Source organism: Dermacentor albipictus, chromosome 9 (genome assembly GCF_038994185.2).
Source record: "Dermacentor albipictus isolate Rhodes 1998 colony chromosome 9, USDA_Dalb.pri_finalv2, whole genome shotgun sequence".
In the NCBI taxonomy this organism is placed as follows: Eukaryota; Metazoa; Arthropoda; class Arachnida; order Ixodida; family Ixodidae; genus Dermacentor; species Dermacentor albipictus.
The window spans coordinates 107,059,563-107,078,636 of NC_091829.1; the positions used below are offsets into that span (position 1 = coordinate 107,059,563).

Here is a 19,074-nt window from a genome sequence, read left to right on the forward strand (position 1 = left end):
ACTTACAGAATACGTTACCCTAGTAGGCAATGAGAATCTCATGCCCAAGCTCCTGACTTGGGACTGCATTATCAGAAAATTATTACCTCTCTGCCTCCATGCTCAAGCCGCACTTGCACCGCTGACCAGGACAGTACGATGGCGCCGGCACAAGAGACGCGGGCGCACCTCAAGTGCCTCTACAACTGTAGTTGCAATAAAAGGAAAGTAATCGTCGCGTGTGGGCAGGCGTTGGTAGTCAGGGGAGCCTAGTTTTTCGACGTAGTTGACTACCAAGGGTAGTGACTTTGGCATGAACTTTTGTCTTGCTATGGTTGGCGTTAGAATATTGTTTCAACTTGTGAAACCAACGCTTTGGGGAAAAGTGTTATTATCGGTCTTAATCATCATCAGAGGCTACAAGTACGAGCCAGCATTGAAAAAAAATTTTGTAGACTTGTGCGACCATGTAGAATTACAACCCGATTTCCAGCTAAGCTGTTCTGTTTGACATGTTGGAATAAGAATATCAGTTTACTATAATTAACCCACATGTTTTAAAATGTTACTAGTGTATAAATTATGCCTTGTCCGTTTGAAACATTCGCCCCATGTAACGCTATTCCTCACTTTTTAGGAATTTCAGCACAGGCAGTAAATTCATCCATGCATTTACTTTACCAGAACGTTGGTTGGATAATCACCCGCCACTCCCAGATTTTCCCTAAATTTGACGGGAATGGAAACGCACTTTCTTTCTGTTGTTGGTCGGCGTTCTACTTTTTAATGATAGGCGCTGTATGATTGTTAAGTTAGATGGCAAGGCTCGACTTTAGTTGCAAGAACTCTAGTTATGGCAGGAAATGTTCGTGGTTCGAATATGCCGAGTCTCAAGTAGGAGGACACTTGCAGTGAAAAATCTGCTCTGTAAAATAAAACCGGTAAACTATGTAGCAGATACGCACATCCTCTAAGGAAACTACGAATACATCGTTCTATTTTGCGTTGTATCACGGCTGACGCCTGCCAGGCTGCGTTTACGCAGGATGCCTTAGAGACCCCGACTGGACAATGAACACTGCACGTTACTGTGAAGCTGGAAACAGCCGTTCGCCTGCATAAAAAGAAATAAAAATACTGCACCCAATTCGGTTCCACGATCTTTCTCCAAGACCTTGCACTGCTTCATCTCCTCTGCGTTGGTCCCTATCTTGAAGAACATGGAATGCACGGTGTAAGGAGGGATGATAAGTGCCACATAGTGCGGGACAGCTGACATAGTCTGATATATAAGAGGCTTGAGCATTAGGCTGATCATAGGACCTGGAATTCAGAAGAAACGCAACAGAATGGTCTAGATCCCTACCGGAAATTTTACACAGAAAAATGGCAGAGCCAACACACATTATTGAAATCCACCTATAGCGAAGCTTTGTACAAATACACAGAGTGCTAAAACCTGCATTAGTTTTTGGTATTGCAATGCGAGCGAAATATGACGCCAAAGGCCCTCGTCTAGACCACACAATCTCTCTAACAAGCTGTCCAGACGAAGCCCATTTACGCCTGCTCTAATGGCAACTCGAGCTGTCGCATAACGGTGTTGGAGGGTGATACAATAGATTATAGTGTCAAAGAGTTAGTTGGGGTTAGCGTGGTATTACTATACGTGTGTTTGTGACCTAATGGTTAGAGAATCGGGCTTCGACGCTGTGCTGGCGAGGTTGGATGATGCCATCAGGCACGTAGTTCACATGTTTTAAAATGTGAGCAGCACGGCGATACAGCAACAACCAGCAGACACGCACAGAAAAGTGAAGGAGGGTTCGCCAAAGAAGCTTAGCTTTTACAAAAACTAGGTAAGGGCCTAAAACGGCTAACTTTCTAACCATGCAGCAGCATAGCTAGACTATGGTAATTGTAAAATCTGCCTGCGCAAGCAACATGGGCGCCTTACATGCTTTGATTTATCAAAGTCACATTTCAATGCCTGGTACCTCAGTGGCAATTAGGTGTACTGTGTGATGCAATCACGTACGCTCGAGGCATCTCGAGTTCTCTGTTAGATGGTGAAATCTGCCGAAAATGATATAAATGCGCGTGGCTGATATTGCGGTCTAACCCCTGTCTTCAGCCTACAGTCCAATGCTCTAATCATTAAGCCGTAATCGCAGTTTTTGCAAGCTCAAGACGTTTCGTTAAGATGTTTAAAATAATACAGCAGTGGTATAGTAGACCGTATAAAAGGATGATTGCGTAGCAGCTAGTACCCTTTTCACCTAGTGTAAAAGGTGTTATATAAGGTATCCTAGCTATGGCTAGCCAATCTGTTTGATGAAAAAAGAAGCATAAAAAATAAGCTATGCCCAAGATACGACACCACGACACACTGTGTTCGGCCGTCACACACCTGACCACCTAACAATTCAGATTTTATAACTGTATCTGGCGCCGTTTTTTAATGCTTGGTTTCATTAGGCAGATTGGCTAACGTTAGCTGGGACACACAGTATAGGATCGCAATGCGTCAATCCGGGACAAGAGGCACTGAGCAATCTACTCTCGAAGGCGGGTATCATCCTTCAACGAAATTCTCTTGCGCGGCTGTGACGAGTGGACATTACGATGCAGATTTTTTTGTTTAGGTTCTATAGCGGGTATCTGACGCAGAAACTATGAGCACCCAATTAGGAACAAAGTGCTTTGTTCACACTCACACACATACACATTTTAATGAAAAGAAGAAAGGGGAAGCAACTAACAGAGAGCAACACAGTTAACAGCATGCTGCACAATGAAAACTCATTATTAGTGCGCTACAGCACGATATGGTGCCAAGGAAAGGACTTGGGAGCAGGCACTTCTACTAGAGCAAGAACAGTTCAACTAAAAAATTAAATATGGGGCTTTACGTATCAAAACCACTTTCTCATTATGAGGCACGCCGTAGGGGAGGACGCCGGAAATAGTGACCACCTGGGGTTCTTTACCGTGCACCTAAATCGAAGTACACGGCTGTTTTCGCATTTCTCCCCCATCGGAGTTCACCGCTGCAAAGCGATGCTAGAAACTGTGGTGAGCTCGCGACAGCAGTTGTAGGGTTGAGTTACGGGTCGTGGATAATGGGCGAGCGGTTGTGTCCAACCGCTTCAGGAAACACAGGCATCGCAGCAGGTACCTTCAGAAAGAAGCGGCGGTAGACCATGACATTCTGTCTCGGCAGCGGTACGTAAACTATAGCCCGTAACCCAATGGCCCACGCTCTCCCTATGAACGTAGGTGTCCACAGGCCTCGGGTGCATGGTCTGGCGAAGTCTCGAAGCGCAGAAACAGGTTGCAGGATATCCTGGTCGGGCATCATGCCAAGGCATTCTGCCATCCTGCAACCAACGCCCTTGTCGGGCCTTGGTGGCTTGTGTTTGGAACCCGATGGTGCGCCTTCATTTTCTGGTCCGACGGTCGACCTTCGTACTTGGTTCTTCCTGGAACTCCGCTGCGTTCTCCCAAAGTGCTTCGTCATTTTCTCCGTTTCGTGGCTTTGTGGGTGCGCACGATTGGTTCTTTGAACTTCGTGTACTGTCGCGCACCTGTCCTATGGCAGGTGATTCGTTTTTAGGGCTGCGTGTGGTTGTTCAATTAGTTGTTGTCGCTTTTTTATGCTGGTCACTCCACTTGCCCCTCTCACGTGCCATACGTCATCATCATCGTCTTTGGCAAGTACTGCACACATCCGTGCACACACTTTTTGTTGTAATCTCGTTTTTCCTTTGACCACGCAATGCATCTGCTGCTGCGCAAATACCTCACCACGAAAGCCCCTCCCCCACTAGAGAGAGAATGAACTTTAATAAAAAGAATGGCTTGGTGGCCTCCGCAGAGGTGATTGGAAATAGTTGGGATCACAAGGTAAACAAAGAATTATAGTGCAGCCCCAGATGCATAACCTGTTGGTCAAGCCAAGTTCGCGCACAATCTTTGCAGACTTTATAGTTCCACTGTGGTCAACATCAGGCCGGCGAATTTCATGCCTCTTGAGAGGTAATGCCGCGTCCCTTGTGTTGCTCTCTTACAATAGCGAGACGGCCACAGTTCGTGCCTAACCGTCGGACGAGCACCGATGTCACACGCACTACGAAAGAAGCCGAAGGGAAAATGGCAGTAGCTCCGGAGGCTCTTGCGTCGAAGTGGGCCGCCGCTCTGCGCAGCTCCAACCTCAAGACACAAGAGTGGGCTGTCCAGCAAGCCCGAGAGGCGGCGACGAGGCAAGGCCTCGAAGTCCCCTCATGGGAGACCTGAGCCCGGGTCGTCAAATTTGCCGGATTCAGAATAAAGTTGTTTCCATCCATCCATCCACGCACTACACGTCACCGGTGGCAGCACCACGTTCGGCTTCTGTTTCTTCTTTCCCTTCGTTGTCCAGGCGTTGCCTCTGATGACTTCGCGCCTTCATTGAAGTAGCATATGCGGGTCACTCAGTCACGGCGTCTACGGGTAATGCTCAGACCAACCTGGCTTTATGCAGCAGGACTTGCGCACCACGAGGAAGCACCATGGGCAAAGGATGGGCATTGTATCCTTGCCTTCAGCTCCAGATTTGCTTGCACTTTGAGTCACCCCCACTCACCTTACCGGCCCAGGCGTCCTGGACCTGGTCCAGGCGTCCTGGAGCTCGCTCGTTGCACTGAAGGCCACAGCGTTGCCGATGATGCCGGAGTGTCCCGAGTCCCAGTAAATTCGCCCACCGACGCCCTAATCTCAACGAATGGAATCGCACACGGCCTTAATATCATGCGACCACGTATGACTCCGGGTGTCTCCGTCAGTGCCTTTAGGGCGTCCAAGGAGTCGGTGAAAATTGTGAACTATGCATATGTGGTTTACCGGAGTTTTTTCTGCCTTTGTTTTCAGCCTCTCGATGGAAGTTAGGATGGCTTGCAGCTGAAGTGCCCTAATGGTTGGTTCTCGATGATGTTGTAGATGCAGACATCTCGCTGCTCGCTACTAACGGCATACAGCGCTGCTTGGGATGTAGCGGAATCCCATGCCACGTCTCTGAATTTGCTTTGTGTCAGCTCCTTCTGCTAGTCTGGCTCTATAAGCGCCGGGATACTCTTTCGTCTGCCGGTGGGCGACATTTTTTGTGACTCGAACCTGCACGTCATCTAAAGCAGCGAGAACAGGAAGCACTTGCATGTTGTCCAACAAATGTTATCGATATAACTCTTAGAGCTGCCGTCCGGAACGTGTGCATCGGCGACTGCGATCATGTCCCTCCTTGCTTTCTAAGATGATGTCCTGAGAGGAAGACCCGCGTACCGATGGAGGTCTTCCATTCGCTCGTGGCGGGAAAGACGCTTGATCACTCAAAGGTACTCCCCGTACATAATTTGCAGCTTGTTATATTGTGCTCTGGCAAGGTAAAATCATACGGCATCGTAACAGGCCCTAAACCTAAGCACTGCGACAACAAAATGTGAGCCGTACAGATGTCAGGCCTTCCCTGCTTCGGCGATATGCGTTTCGCGAGTTGCAGGAGTTTCTTACACGTAGGCTCCATTTGCTTGAGCTCGGTAGTGTTAGATACGGGGCCATTTCTTGAGCCTACTTCAATTTCCCCAGACCACATCGAATCGCACCACAGCTAATTAAGGAGCGCAGAAACACGGATACCACATTCCCGAGGCGCGACACGTGCAAACAAGTTGGCGGGCCCCACTTCGGGTGCCGTAGGTGGAGCTATTCACTACTTGACTCTTCCTGAAAGTGAAGCGAGAGCCTGGCACTGTTCCAGGGAGAAAGCCCTCGAACAATTGGGGCCCAAGGAGCGACCCTCTCCGCCTTGGTCATGGCGCATGCAAGTCAGGATGGCAAGACCGCAGACAGAAGTAAGCACTCGGACATTTGGGGACCAAGGAGCGACTCTCTTCGCCGGGTATGACACCATCGCACGGGCGCCTGCCATTGGCCGAAAATGGCGACACTTGAGCGGGCTCGCCGATTGGCCGAAAATGGCGTCATCTGAGCGGGCTCGCCCATTGGCATAACGTGACGTGTCTTCGAGACACCCAAGGGCTTAAAGGACGCAGACCGGGAGCAGCAGTAGAGGATTCCTAGGGCATTCTTTGATTAATCTCTTTCGAGCTTCTTGCCACGGGCCGCAGCGTCCGAGTTGCTGCCGGCCCGTAATGACTCTAACACTGTTAATTGACTCTCACTGTAAATAATGTAAATAAACCTCCCAAGTTTTTCATCCCGACGTCCTCCTCAACTCCTACAACTGGTTGCTAGTGGTGGGATCGCCTCCGAATGCAACAACTCGTGGCAGCGCTACAGATTAACCTTCGCCGAGAGATATCCTGATGAGCCCGGAACAGCGAAAAAGAGCCTTCGTCCAAAGGAGTCCCGAGGAACTTGGAACAGCGGAAAAGAGAAAGCCTTCGTCCAAGTAGTCCTGAGAAACTGGGAGTAGCGAAGAAGAGCGAGCCTTCGACCCATGGAGTCCTGAGGAACCGGGAACAGCGGACCAATGAACCAGATGGCAGGGTGCTGCAACCATAAGTGAGCGCGTGGTTTTTTGCCTTTTGATTCGCCAGACTTCAGATGTTGTGTTTTAATTTTGATAGTTCTGGGAATCGGGAATTTGTTGCATTGTGTGTTTGCACAAATTAATTAAGGAAAACAGTTCTAACCACCAGTCGGGGCAGCTGCCATGTGTCTTAGAAGTTTGACGAGGTTAGACTTGTTGTTGGTGTGCGACGATTTGGGCGTTGAGGTGGACGAACAGATGAAAACGCCAGCTATCATAAATGCGATTAAAGATGGTGGCAGTGATGACAAAAGCATTGAGCTTGCTTGGGAGGTGATACAAGAACCACGGGAGCGTGAGCGTCGTGAACGTAAGAGTGAGCGTAAGCGTCAAGAACGCGAGAATGAACGTGAACGTGAGTATCACGGACGTAAGCAAAAGTACGAGAAAGAGATAGCAGCATTGGAACAAAAGATACAATATTTTAAGCAGTTAAAGGAACAAAGGCAACGCCTGTCTGAAAATTCTGTACGCAGTACAGAGCAAAAGAATGAGGAAGTATCTGGCAGATTTTCACAAAAAGCCGACGAGAAGAGTAGTACCCTCGAGATTAGCTGCATATTCATAGGTGAAGGGAAAAGGCTAGCTGCTAACGATGCCTTAGTGGCAACAGAGGCTGTTAAAGGCCGCAGTGAGAGCGACGAGGTGCTGTGCCAACAGATGACTGTAGAGACAGCTGGGCCAGCTGCGAACAAATTGGCACAGTTACCGGGCGTGTGCGTCGCATGTAACGGTAACGAGGTAGTTAACGAAGCACAGAATACTGTTGACCCGACAGACATGGGCACCCATGTCGAGTCAGATCTGCGTGCCGAGGTGAAGTGCCAGCTGGACGATGCAGTTGAGGGTAATTCTCAGGATTGCGAGCTGCGTAGCTCAAGAGAATACAACTGCATTGCCTAGGGATCGGTGCAGCTCTCCGCCAGTCTAGATAGCCTAGATAGGGATGATTCAGGTAAGAATCATTCGGACTGTGCGCGTGAGACAGCGATCGATACCAACGGGCTGTGTGCCGATGCACAGCATGAGCTGGGCAATGCAGTAGAGCGCAGTTCCCAAGTGTGCGAGTTGCATAACTCGAGTAAAGCCTTCTGCATTGTTCCAGAGTAGGTTGAGCTGTCCGCCAGTCGAGGCAGAGAGAGTGTTGGTTTAAATGAAAATCAATCAGACTGTGCGGGTAAGAGGCCGATCCGGGCCGATGAGACCTAGTGCTGACCTAGTGCTGGCCTAGTGCTGGCTGGCCTAGTCCAGACCTAGTGCTGGCCGGATCGGCCAGCACTACGCGCCAGAGGACAGCATATAAGGGAATTCCAAGAGAAAGCGCCGCAGAAAGAAGCGCCCTAAGGGCCCGTACATGGTCAATCCGCCCATCCGTTCCGCCCTCACCCGCCCGCGTGCTGATGGCTCTCTACTGGTGAGCGAGGAGCGGTCGCAACTTTCCCGTCCGCACGCCTGCTTGTCTCTCATTGGCTGGTCCGAGGCGGATGGTTCGGCTGTCGTCACAGCAAACGTGGCGCGTGCTCGAAGCGAAGCGGGGATGTAAGGCCTAAGCTACAGCCGCGTCAGAAACAGTCTATGTTTTCTCCTATTTGTGATTTTTACTAGAGTTGTCTGGCACCCACGGAGATAGTCATCGAAAGCAGCAAGCCCTTCCAGGCCCTTCCAGACCTCATCAGTGCGTGCGATCGCCAACAGAAACAGACGGAGCGCAGGAAGTGTGTGTTGTGTTTACGAGAGCGTCGGAAGAAACATTTGAAGCCGTCGACTTCGTGATTTCTTGTGCCATGCTTCGCGTGTGCGTCGCAGACGAGAACTCCATCACATACACGTGCATTCTGAGCAGCACACACGTTCAAAGCGTGGCGAAATAAGTAGCGCCCGATTGGCGCACCCGGCGTACACGTTTGGTTTCTGGTCTGTGTATGCGGATCGTTGCCGCGGAGTGGTGAACGCCAGCCCTTCGCAACTTTCAGAAGTAATCATACGATCAGTAGCGATAAGTTTTTATCGCCTCGTTATCGCTGCCATTCTGCGTGTGCTATACTGCATGTGAGCCGTTTTGCTGGCTGCGATGCGCCGTGGTGACCGCGACGTTCGAGCTGTGCTCTTGCTGTTATAAAGTGCGTTTGCAAGCTACAAATTGTGATATGTATGTGCGATGTGTTCCAGCGTTACTGGGCGTAGAAGTGGTCGTACTACGCGATGTTCTGTGCTCAGAAGTGAACTGAGCGTAAGTGTTGGCGATCGCGTTTTCATATTTAGTACCCTTACAGATAAGCCCTATCACACCGGCCTTTTCTGCTTCGTACATCTATCGTTTCTTTCAAAAGTTGCTACTGCGTGGTTGAAGATGCTTCTATCGGTGGGGGGAAATTAGGGAACATTATAATAATTGCATACGTCAAGACGTTCAGCGCTGTCGTGAAATGTGAACGCGCCTGTGAGCACTAATGTCATGAATGCAATTAAAAATTCCCAAGGCAGTGTTAAGAGAACGGTTAAAAAAGAAAACATATGAGAAGGTAGGCACATCAGCTTGTGAACCCGCTCCTATAATACCTCTACCCGCGTCTGTTTGTAAATGTATGTTTTCTTGCGTTTGTCCATTTTTTTTCTATTTCCCACATTTCTTTAAAGTGGAGTTTTTCTTAGTTCTCGCGTTTGTGCGTGAATACGTGCCTGCTTCCATGCGTGTTTGCGCTTACCCTTATTTCTGTCCTTTTATATTATATTAGCATTTGCTTTTGCTAGTTTTCTTTCAGGAAAGTCATTACACATTTTCATTAATAAATCTCATTGAAAGCACTAACTCATGTACACGGCAGGGCTGGCCTCTTCCATCTCATTAAAACCTTTCTCACTGGTCTACCTCGTCTTCTCAATCTGCCTATTCACTTTGTTTTCTGTCCTTGCTTCTTGTGTTGTTGCTGCAATGTGATTAACCAACTTGCTCAATACAGATTTTGATCGCCTATGAAAACAGGAAGGTTTAGAGATAGATTTTCCCAAAAGCGTCGTTGGGGTTGCACAGCCACTTTGCCTCTTACCTATGTTCATGTTTATGCATCAGTGCATGTGGCAGCTCACCAGAGGTGCACACGAAAGGGTGTCATATTGTGACACTACACCTTGCTATGCTGTTGCATTTTTCATGCAATCAGTCTTAGTAAACGGATGGTTTCGCTGCCCATCACATATGATGGCAAAAAAGTTTAACACGAATAACATTGTGCAGTGGGGTGTCATTGCCTGTCTGATGCTTTCGTCGTTGCAAAGACATTTTTTCAGTAAATGGAGCCCTGCAATGCAGTGCACTGATAGCTTTTGCAACTTTCACCATTTATTACTTCACAAATGTCATTGTCTGAAACTGGCCGTCGATTGCTATGCCGATGGCTTGTGAATTAAATAATTGCCTCAATAAAACACATTAAACTTCACTCAGCATTTTTTAGTACAAACAATGCTAGCAAAGCTATTCAGGGTGAATAATTGTGCTTACATTGGTGTTACTTGCCGTCAGATAAACAAATACAACAATGGCTGCGACATGACTGTGATTTGACGTGCGGACTGCTAATGGTGCCTTTCAAGCGTGCCCTCGACTACTGCTATTAATAGTTACCTGACTGAGTATTTTGGGCCTAACTAAGCTAATGATGTTTGATAATTGTTCTCCTATTCGCATTACTTGCCTCGGCCAGGTAACCAAAATAAACAATGCCACCACATGAATGTGTGTTTGCATGCAACCTGCCAACAGTGGCTGTCATTTTCGCGTTGACTGCTGCAGTTTCACCAACAGTGGCGACGACTTGACTGCGCTTTGACGTGCAGACTGCTAATGGTGCCTTTCAAGCGTGCCCCCGACTACTGCTATTTATAGTTACCCGAATTAGTATTTTGGGCGTCACTAAGCTAATAATGTTTGATAATTGGCACCGAGGCTGAGCCACTACAGCCTCTTGACTGCATATTTCTGTGCTCTCACAGTGCTAATGGGAGTATCGTTCATTTGGCTACCCGAATAGTGAATAGGTAATAGAGCGCTACAATCTTTGAGTTTTACGCAGAACACCTTGTGCATTATTAACAAAACTGAACCTAAGGAACTATTCGCTGGTTTGTTATGGAAATAAAAAAAATGGCAGTGAATGTTTTCTCGCTTTTTGTGTGGCCCTGTCTTCTGCCCTACGCACTTTCTTTCATTGTCATGTGCATGTTAAAACAGCAACTAAGTAAGAAAGACAAACACAAAACTACTAACTACATCAACCTTTTCACACCACAAGAGGTCACTGAACTCACTGGTAAGCTACACTTGATAATATCGGTTTGCTTTCAAATAAATACAGGCACTGGCCAGCTGTTTATGTTATGCTATGCATTTTTAATTTTCCTAAAATATGGCTGTGCATGAGCTAGCAAGGTTGTTACTACATAAATGCATAAACAACATGCAGCCCATGCCCAACTAACTCATATCACCTGAGTAGAGCTCAGGTTTTATTTGTAGAGCAATCAAAATAGAACACACATGAATGATGCCGACAGTATCAAACAGTCTCAAGTCGAACATCCTTGTTTGGTGCTATGGGTGAGAGAGGGGGCATGCCTGTCAAGGTACTGCTTAATTTTGTGCGCTTTGGTAATGTTTGTACATTGTTGAAATGTTAAATTAGGTATGTTAAGTAGTAAGGTGGCAACATATTGGCCATCCAGGCTGGCAAGAAAGAATGCAATTGTTTGATTTCACTCAAAATAAGTTTTCTTATCAGCAATGTAAATTATATGCTTTCAAATAAATACTCCCCTTGCAAACATATCTCATGAGTACGCATATATCTGCGTAAGGTCACCGCAATACATACATGTCGCTTTAAGCCAGTCATAATGAATTGTACACTCACTGCTTAACCTTCAATTCCTTGCTGCATGAAGTTAACCACTTATGCACAACTTATTTTGCACACGGTGAGAACTTCAGTCATCGCTGAGCACATCATTTAAGGAAAAGGCATTTCATGCATCCAACTGCTTTAAGCACTGTCTTAAAATTGGCAGAGTGAAAAAAAAAGCACGAGCAAGCGTGTCAGCAAGCTGTACTCGGAGCCTCACACGCGTGCTCAGTGGTAAAAAGGTGCGTCTTGGCGACCTACGCAAATGCATTCCGCGACAGATGTGCGTGTGTTCCGTATTCTTGCAAGCTCTCACTAGCACTACAGAAACCGCGCCACGGCGCTTCCCGCGACACTATCAGTTTCGCGTGACGCAGAACGCATCACGTTGGATAATTAGAGAGGTTTTGCACAACCAGCCAAGGCAGCGCGGATTGAAAGTAATCATCCGAGAATACGTCGCGTACTGCGACGTGATGCGATTGCAATACATCTGTAAAAGGTGCGCAGATAAGACGACTGTGCAATGTTTCGAAGAAGGATGACGGTGCTAATGCAACACATACGGCTGCAGAACAGAATGTGGCAGCCTAGAGTCGCATTTTCACCGGACCGCAGAAACTTGAAATCCCATCTGCAAAAATATGCCAGTGTCGTCTGCTGTCAAAGGTCGTTGCCAACCTTGAACGCCTTTGCTCCGCCGAACGGTTGCCAGCTGTCAACAGGCCGCGTCACCCAATAGCAGTGCGCGTGTGATCCGCTCGTGCGGATTGAGCGTGCATCGAATTTTGCGACACCTTCCGCCTTTTGGGCTTGCACACGCGGGCGGGCTAGGGCGGAACGGACGGGCGGACTGACCATGTACGGGCCCTAAATAGATAGCAATGCGGTGACTAATGTAGCGCCGCCAAAGACGGCGAGAGACCCAAAAGGGCAGGGCGCGAGGAAAAGAAAGGTGCGGTCATCACTGACGATGTTGACGCATCAAACAAGTTCGAGCCACCGGTCAAAGGGGGACCACGAAGCATGTTCTGCACGGACGCGGACACAGGGCACGGGGCAGCTACGTTCCTTGTCGGTCCGTCGTTCTTTCCGAAGTTCAGCGTGTAGTACAAAGAAGCGCAAGGTGGCAGGACGAGACGAAGTGATAGGGAGTAGCGGCACGGTCAATCGGGGTCGTGCTGAAAGCGAGGCGCGAGGACGCAAATTGTCAGGGGACTGTAACTTCTTGGGGGAGCTGATAGTGAGTCAGACCTTTTGTTGTTCCTCGGTAGCCAGAGTAGCTTTCGGACCGTGACCACCTCGGATACGGATCAAAGTATGAGTCAGTCAAAAACGTTTGAAACGGGAGGCCATGAGAGCTTCCGTAGGAGTAAAACGTGGTGTTTTTTTTTTCCATTTGAAATTTTCGCGATTTGAGACTGGGATTTCTTTCAATGTTTAAGGAATGAGCTTTGTTTGTGTTTTCTTTTGAGAAGCTCCGATATTTGAAAGATGAGGTTTAGGTAAACATGTAGCCTCGCGAGTTGTTAGTTAATGAGTAAATAGGCTTACTTTTTTGTGTGTGAGTAACCTGAGTGTCAAAGTTATCGGTGAGAGGCCTATCGTAGCGCGCGTGTGTTTTAGTTAGCCTTCTTTTTTATGTGTTTTTTCATTTTCTAAGGTTAAGCACGTAGATTTTCAGTGAGTGCATGATTTGCACTAAGAAGCGTTCTTAGTTCCATTAGCGCGTGTCCTGTGCGGACGGAAGGAAGCAGATTTATGACTGGGTTGCTCGTGTGTGTTGAGGGCAGCCGTATTCTGACTTCTCTGGTTAGCGTGCATGGAACGAGTTATTAAAAGACGCATTATTTTAAGGGTTCTGCGGAGTGCGTAAGTGACGCAAGTTTAATTCTTCGTTTAAGGTACATGTCCTGTATGGACTACAGAAAGACACGTGGGTAGGCGTGATGAAAAGTTTGCCTACGACGCAAGTACGCATTCTGAATAGTGACCACAAGGCTAGTGCGCTTGTGATTACGTACTTGTGAAGATGGCCAGACTGTTCAGTGGCAACAGTACGTGAGATAAGTACGCCACTGCACTAGGGTGAGAACACGCTGTTCGCAAAATTAGGCCACTTAAGTTATGTTCGGCTGTTTTCATTGTTTGTTTCCAACGGCAACGACTTATTGTTTTGCTACAACAATGACACTCTGGTCTTGTCGGCATTCGGCGAGAAATGGATAGCGGTTTGAAAAGGTGGTTGGAACTGCTGTGTCGAAATTGGGGAAATAAAAGATCAGGGCCCGTTTTGACTCAGTTCTCGCCTGGCGAGTCAGGGGTGAAGAGCCTGCGCGTACACGTGGTGCAGCGCTGTGTTTTGTTTGTTTGTCGTACGTTCTCCAGGGCCGAGGATCCCGATGTTCGTCAAACGAGGCTCGACACCAGCACCCTGCAGGTTCTTTCAGCGTTCCTCATAGCCAGCGAATTGAGTTCACCGGCCATTCCGAACTTCCGGGGCGAGGACGAGCTGTTAGGTACGGGGCCGTTTCCTGAGCCTACTTCAATTTCCCCAGACCACATCGAGCCGCTCCACAGCTAATTAAGGAGCGCAGAAGCACGGATACCACATTCCTGAGGCGCAACACGTGCAAACAAGTTGGCGGCCCCCACTTTGAGTGCCGCAGGTGGAGCTATTCACTGCTTGACTCTTCCCAAAAGTGAAGCGAGAGCCTGGCACATTTCCAGGGAGAAAGCCCTTAGACTATTGGGACCCAAGGAGCGACCCTCTCCGCCTTGGTCACGGCGCTTGCAAGTCAGGATGGGAAGACCGCAGAGAGAAGTACGCACTCGGACATTTGGGGACCAAAGAGCGACTCTCTTCGCCGGATATGACACCATCGCATGGGCGCCTACCATTGGCCGAAAATGACGACACTTGAGCGGGCTCGCCGATTGGCCGAACGTGACGTGTCTTCGAGAAACCGTAGGGCTTACAAGACGCAGACCGGGAGCAGCAGTAGAGGATTCCTAGAGCATTCTTTGATTCATCTCTTTCGAGCTTCTTGCCATCGGCCGCAGCGTCCGAGTTGCTGCCGGCCCGTAATGAATCTAAGACTGTTATTTGACTCTCACTGTAAATAATGTAAATAAACCTCCCAAGGTTTTCATCCTGACATCCTCCTCAACTCCTACAGTAGCCGACCGGACGCGCTCATGAATTCCACTGCTGAGTATCTAGACAAGGCGTTCCGCAGCTTTTTCATGTTTCCGGTCAGCAGGGTACAGCTCAACGTTTTGCCTTTCTTACACACTGTCTTACACGGGAGGGTGTACCTTGCTTTGTCCGGAGGTGGCTGCATGCCTGTTTTGTTCAGATAATCTGCCAATGTATAGAGCGCATTGTGCGTCGCCCTAATTGCTTTTTTCTGTTTTCCTGAGAGGGCCACTTGACTCAATCGAAGATGTCACGTCGTCTGCATATATGGTGAATAGGATGTCGTGAATCTGTCGCAAACACACCAGCAGCCATCGCATCACTAGGTTAAACAAAAATGCGATAAAATTGCGCCCTGATCATTGCGTCTATTGGTAGTTAATGTTCTCGGCTATCTTTTCCCACCACGGATCTCGAATGTTCGGTGCTTCAGGAAAGACGCAACAATGTCACCGTCTTTCCCTTTGGGACCCTCGTCTGTATGTTGTCTCTTACCTATTCATTGTATTGAAAGAATAATGAACTTAAACTGAAAAGTGAAACTGAATGTACGCCCTTCGTCTGGAAGGGCGCGCTTCGTCAAGCACCAAGATTACGGCTTCATGCATGACACACTCGAATACCTTCCATCATTCGGCGGCGACCAAAGTCGCTACCGCCGTGCAGCTTGCCTTGATGCTACCCATTCACAAACTGCCCCACGCTTTGCGGTCTATATGTGCTGCTCCGTCCCTCACGCAGAGATCCCGATGGCTGACCTGACCGGTGGATCAATGGAGGGCTGGGCAGTAACCGTGCAGCTCCGATGCAGGGAGCATCTATGTGCACCGCTGCTGCACCTGAGACGGTGCTTGCCTGCTGCCACTGTCTGGCCATCTGGGAAAGGAGAGCATCCACTGCGGCGATTTTGTCACATCCCACAGCTTCGCGTAGCCGCAGCTGCCACTTCCGTGGCTACCATTTGTTAGCTGCTACACTTCAGGCCAGGCTTGTCATCCTAAACACAGCGGATGGCCCTTACAAGCGCCTCGCTACCCGCAGCATAAGCACGGCCGTTGACCTCCGAAATTATACAGAACGCTGTTCTTACCCACAGACCACGGCTCCTGACCCTTACCCGTCCGATCACTTTCCAATGTCACTGACGCCCTCGTGCGCTTGATCCCTCAGGTGAAGGTACGGCGCGTTGGTCAACTAGGATACCTCCCAGCGTATTCTCTACAGCAATTCCAGCAGGGACTTCCTTAGGACGATTCAGGAGAGCTCAGCAGCGGTCGCCGTCCGGGCAACCATGCAACTCGCCCAGCACCTACTAAAACGGCGGCTGCTTACTCTAGGTGCCACATGACGCCATGGAGAACGCCTGCCCTGCAGTCCATATGGCCAGAGCTTTGGAGTGCATTACGGTGGATAGACACTGCCGAACGATGCCAGGCCGACCTATGGTTTCGGCACAGTGTCCGCTCAGTCACCTGGGGTGCTGTTCATGGTTCCAGGGCGTGGAAATCTCTGTGGTACCTCCTGCGAGGTCCCACGATACGCCAGCCAATCATGGCCATCGCCTCACCATGGGGATTGTCTAGACAAACATGGTAGAACGGCATGTAGGTGTCTAATGCTACTGGTCCTGGGCGACTGTTTCACCAGTGCACTGGGGCGAACTCTAAACCTGAGCTTCCTGCTACCTCTGAAGCCTACATTTCCTGCACGACGGAGCCGACTGCAGCCCTCTGTCACCAGCAGAACACTCCTGGCGCGCTCTTATTGGTTGTGGGCCGTGCACTGCGAGGTAACACATTGGGGTCGGACGAGATTACTTTTCAGAGGCCACGGAAGCTGGCTCGCATGTATTACGACAGACTGCTGGAATACTTTAATGCCACCAGGTGGTTTCGTTGTCCACCATTACCATGGCTGATGGCTGTCGCTGCACTGGCCTTGAAGCCGAGAAAGTCAGTCAAGGCACTCACCTCCTACAGGCCCGTCTCCCTCACTTCAGTGGCCTGCAAGGTGTTGGAGCCTTTGAATTGGGGCGCTTCGTGTCGCTCTCACGAACTCTCTACTTCATCCCTGAGCAGCAGACCGGGCTCCGCCTTCAGCAGTGTGCGGCTGAGTCCATCGCGGACTTCACATCGTCCCTGGAGGATGACAGAGTCTCTGGCAAAGTAGCATTCATTGTGCTTCTCGACGTAGAAAGCGTTCTTGATGACTTGCCCCACCCAGTTATTCAGTGCTCTCTCAATGACTTTCGGTTTACAGGGTGCCTCAAGCGTTTCATCTTGGCCTTTCTCGCAAGGAGCTATTTTCGCGTAAGAATAGGAAATGCTGTAATCTCCCTGCGGGCGGTCTGGTCTGGAGTGCTGCATCGATCCGTCCTGAGCACCTCCATTTTTAACTTGGCGCTGGCATCGTTCCTTTGTGCCATTGAACGCTCGAAAAAAAGTGCCGAAATCGAACAGATTACCTTTTACCTAACAATCAAAGTTTCGCAAGTTACGTATGTTGTCTCTGAACACTCGCAGCATCACAAATTAACAAAATAGATTTGAATATCTTCTGTTGCTAATGCACCTTATTTTTGCGTAATCAATGAAACCCGGTCCATCCAGTCAGTTCTCGATAACGAAAGAGTTCCACCAGCGTATCACTTGTGTAGAAGAAACAGGCTCTCGTGGTGGTGGTGTAGCAGTCAAAAAAAAGAAGGAAAGAAAGTAGACGTTCCTAACGAAATCCGCAATCACGAGAGGTTGTTCCTGAGAGTGGTGTCGGGAAGAAATTTTTTCTTGTCACAGTTTATCCATGTGCTGATTGTAAGATGATTATATGATTCAATTGTAGTATGAATTTGTAAGCACAGGTGACTTTCATTTGCCACATACTCAATCAAACCTCCGCTACGTGTGTTCTGCTTCTTAACACTTGATTCTTGACATTACTTTTTCCCTTAACCTCGAAGAATTAGTGAAAGTGAACAGAAGAGGGAATTCGAATGTTTACTTCATGTTCATGAGTCAAATCTTCAGCGGCGCACGCGTGGCGATTGATATCGGAATCTCAGATCATTATTTTTTTTATGTTGGCTAGAGCTCTTGATGGCCAGAAAGAAACTACTGCAAGAAATGTCGTTAAGAATTACGATCAAGCAGATGATGAGGCTTTAATAGACTACTTTGATACAAACTTTTGTGATCCAGTGTATACTGCTGAAAACGCGTGGCAGATGTTTTGCATTACTGTCACAGCTGTGTAGAAACTATTACACCATAGAAAAGTGCAAATGTCGTTCAAATCGATAGAATAAAATTAAATTATGGCGTTTTAAGTGCCAGAACCACGATCTGATCATATGGCACGCCATAGTGGGGGACGTGGGAATAACGTTCCCCATTTGCGGTTCTTTAACATGCATCTACATTTATTGAAAACACTTTACAGGCCCAAAGAACGGGCATTGGGTAAGGGAAGGTTCAAAAATTTTACATAGTATAAAGAGCACACAATTATATAGTACATAAAGCTCTTTGTTAATAATATTACAACGAAGAGTCAAGTTGACACAAATTCTAAAATTCTCAGAAAGAAACGAAAATGATGGCATACAAGAAGCAACGCAGACATACATGGTCCACTGCAGGTTTTCGACACAACTTGGCCTCAGCCGACGAGATAGTACGCCACGCACACAGAGGTGGCCACAACACTGACTCCACGCCAGACGCTCACAGAATGCCTTTTGCCGAAGACAAATGCATGGGTGCAGAATGTGTGTTCAGTCGTTCGGAAAGCAGGATTTTCGAGGTGTAAGCTCCTTGTTATTGAGCTCCTCGGTGTTATTGTTTGCGCGCTTTGCCGGCAGGAGCAACATACTAAGGTGTTATAACTCCTGACAATCGCTGGTCGAGTTTTCAATAAGCTCCAGTACCAAAAAAAAGTAAGTGTTGTACGGGGGGCGGGAGCATGTAAAGCGTCAGAATCTTGCCCCGGTAACATTCAGTACATGGTGTACTGCTGTATGCTGTACCGACGACCTTTAAGTGCAGACAGTGGCGCGATCGGAGATATTTTGTTCGCTGCGCGTTCTGTTCAGTTGCTGCAACGTCACAAAGTTGCAGTATGCAAAATTTGTGACAGCGGGGCGGAGAGAGCAGCCAATCAGGAAGCGGTGACCTCCCCGGAAGTTTACTTCCGTCGTTTGTCGTCTGCTCGCAAGCAGTATACTACAAAACCAAATGTTTCTCGTCTTCCAAATGAATTAAATCTTTATCTAAAAAAATGTATTTTTCTTCTCAAGCCCAAACACGTTTTCAAATAGTAGTACGTGTGACTACTGCAATTTATAACTACAAGGTTCTTTGCGTCGTCCCTAGGTGGTGTCGCGCACAGCGAGAAGGAAAAAGAAAAAAAAACGACGA

General features: G+C 48.3%; 1 protein-coding gene across 5 annotated transcripts in view; it reads right to left on the bottom strand.

Annotated features, from left to right (window-relative positions):
- The window catches only part of LOC135907182 (phospholipid-transporting ATPase ABCA3-like), a 326,965-nt gene that overhangs the window by 82,293 nt on the left and 225,598 nt on the right, over nucleotides 1-19,074 (bottom strand). For 4 of the 5 annotated variants that reach the window (XR_010565924.1, XM_065438856.1, XM_065438853.1 and 1 more), the window contains one exon: nucleotides 1,123-1,302. The exons of the other annotated variant lie outside the window; for it this stretch is intronic. Coding sequence is in view for 3 of the 4 variants with exons in the window: in XM_065438856.1 (XP_065294928.1) it covers nucleotides 1,123-1,302 (180 nt within the window). In the remaining variant the exon portion in view is untranslated. The remainder of the gene's footprint in view (nucleotides 1-1,122; nucleotides 1,303-19,074) is intronic. 5 annotated transcript variants of the gene reach the window in all.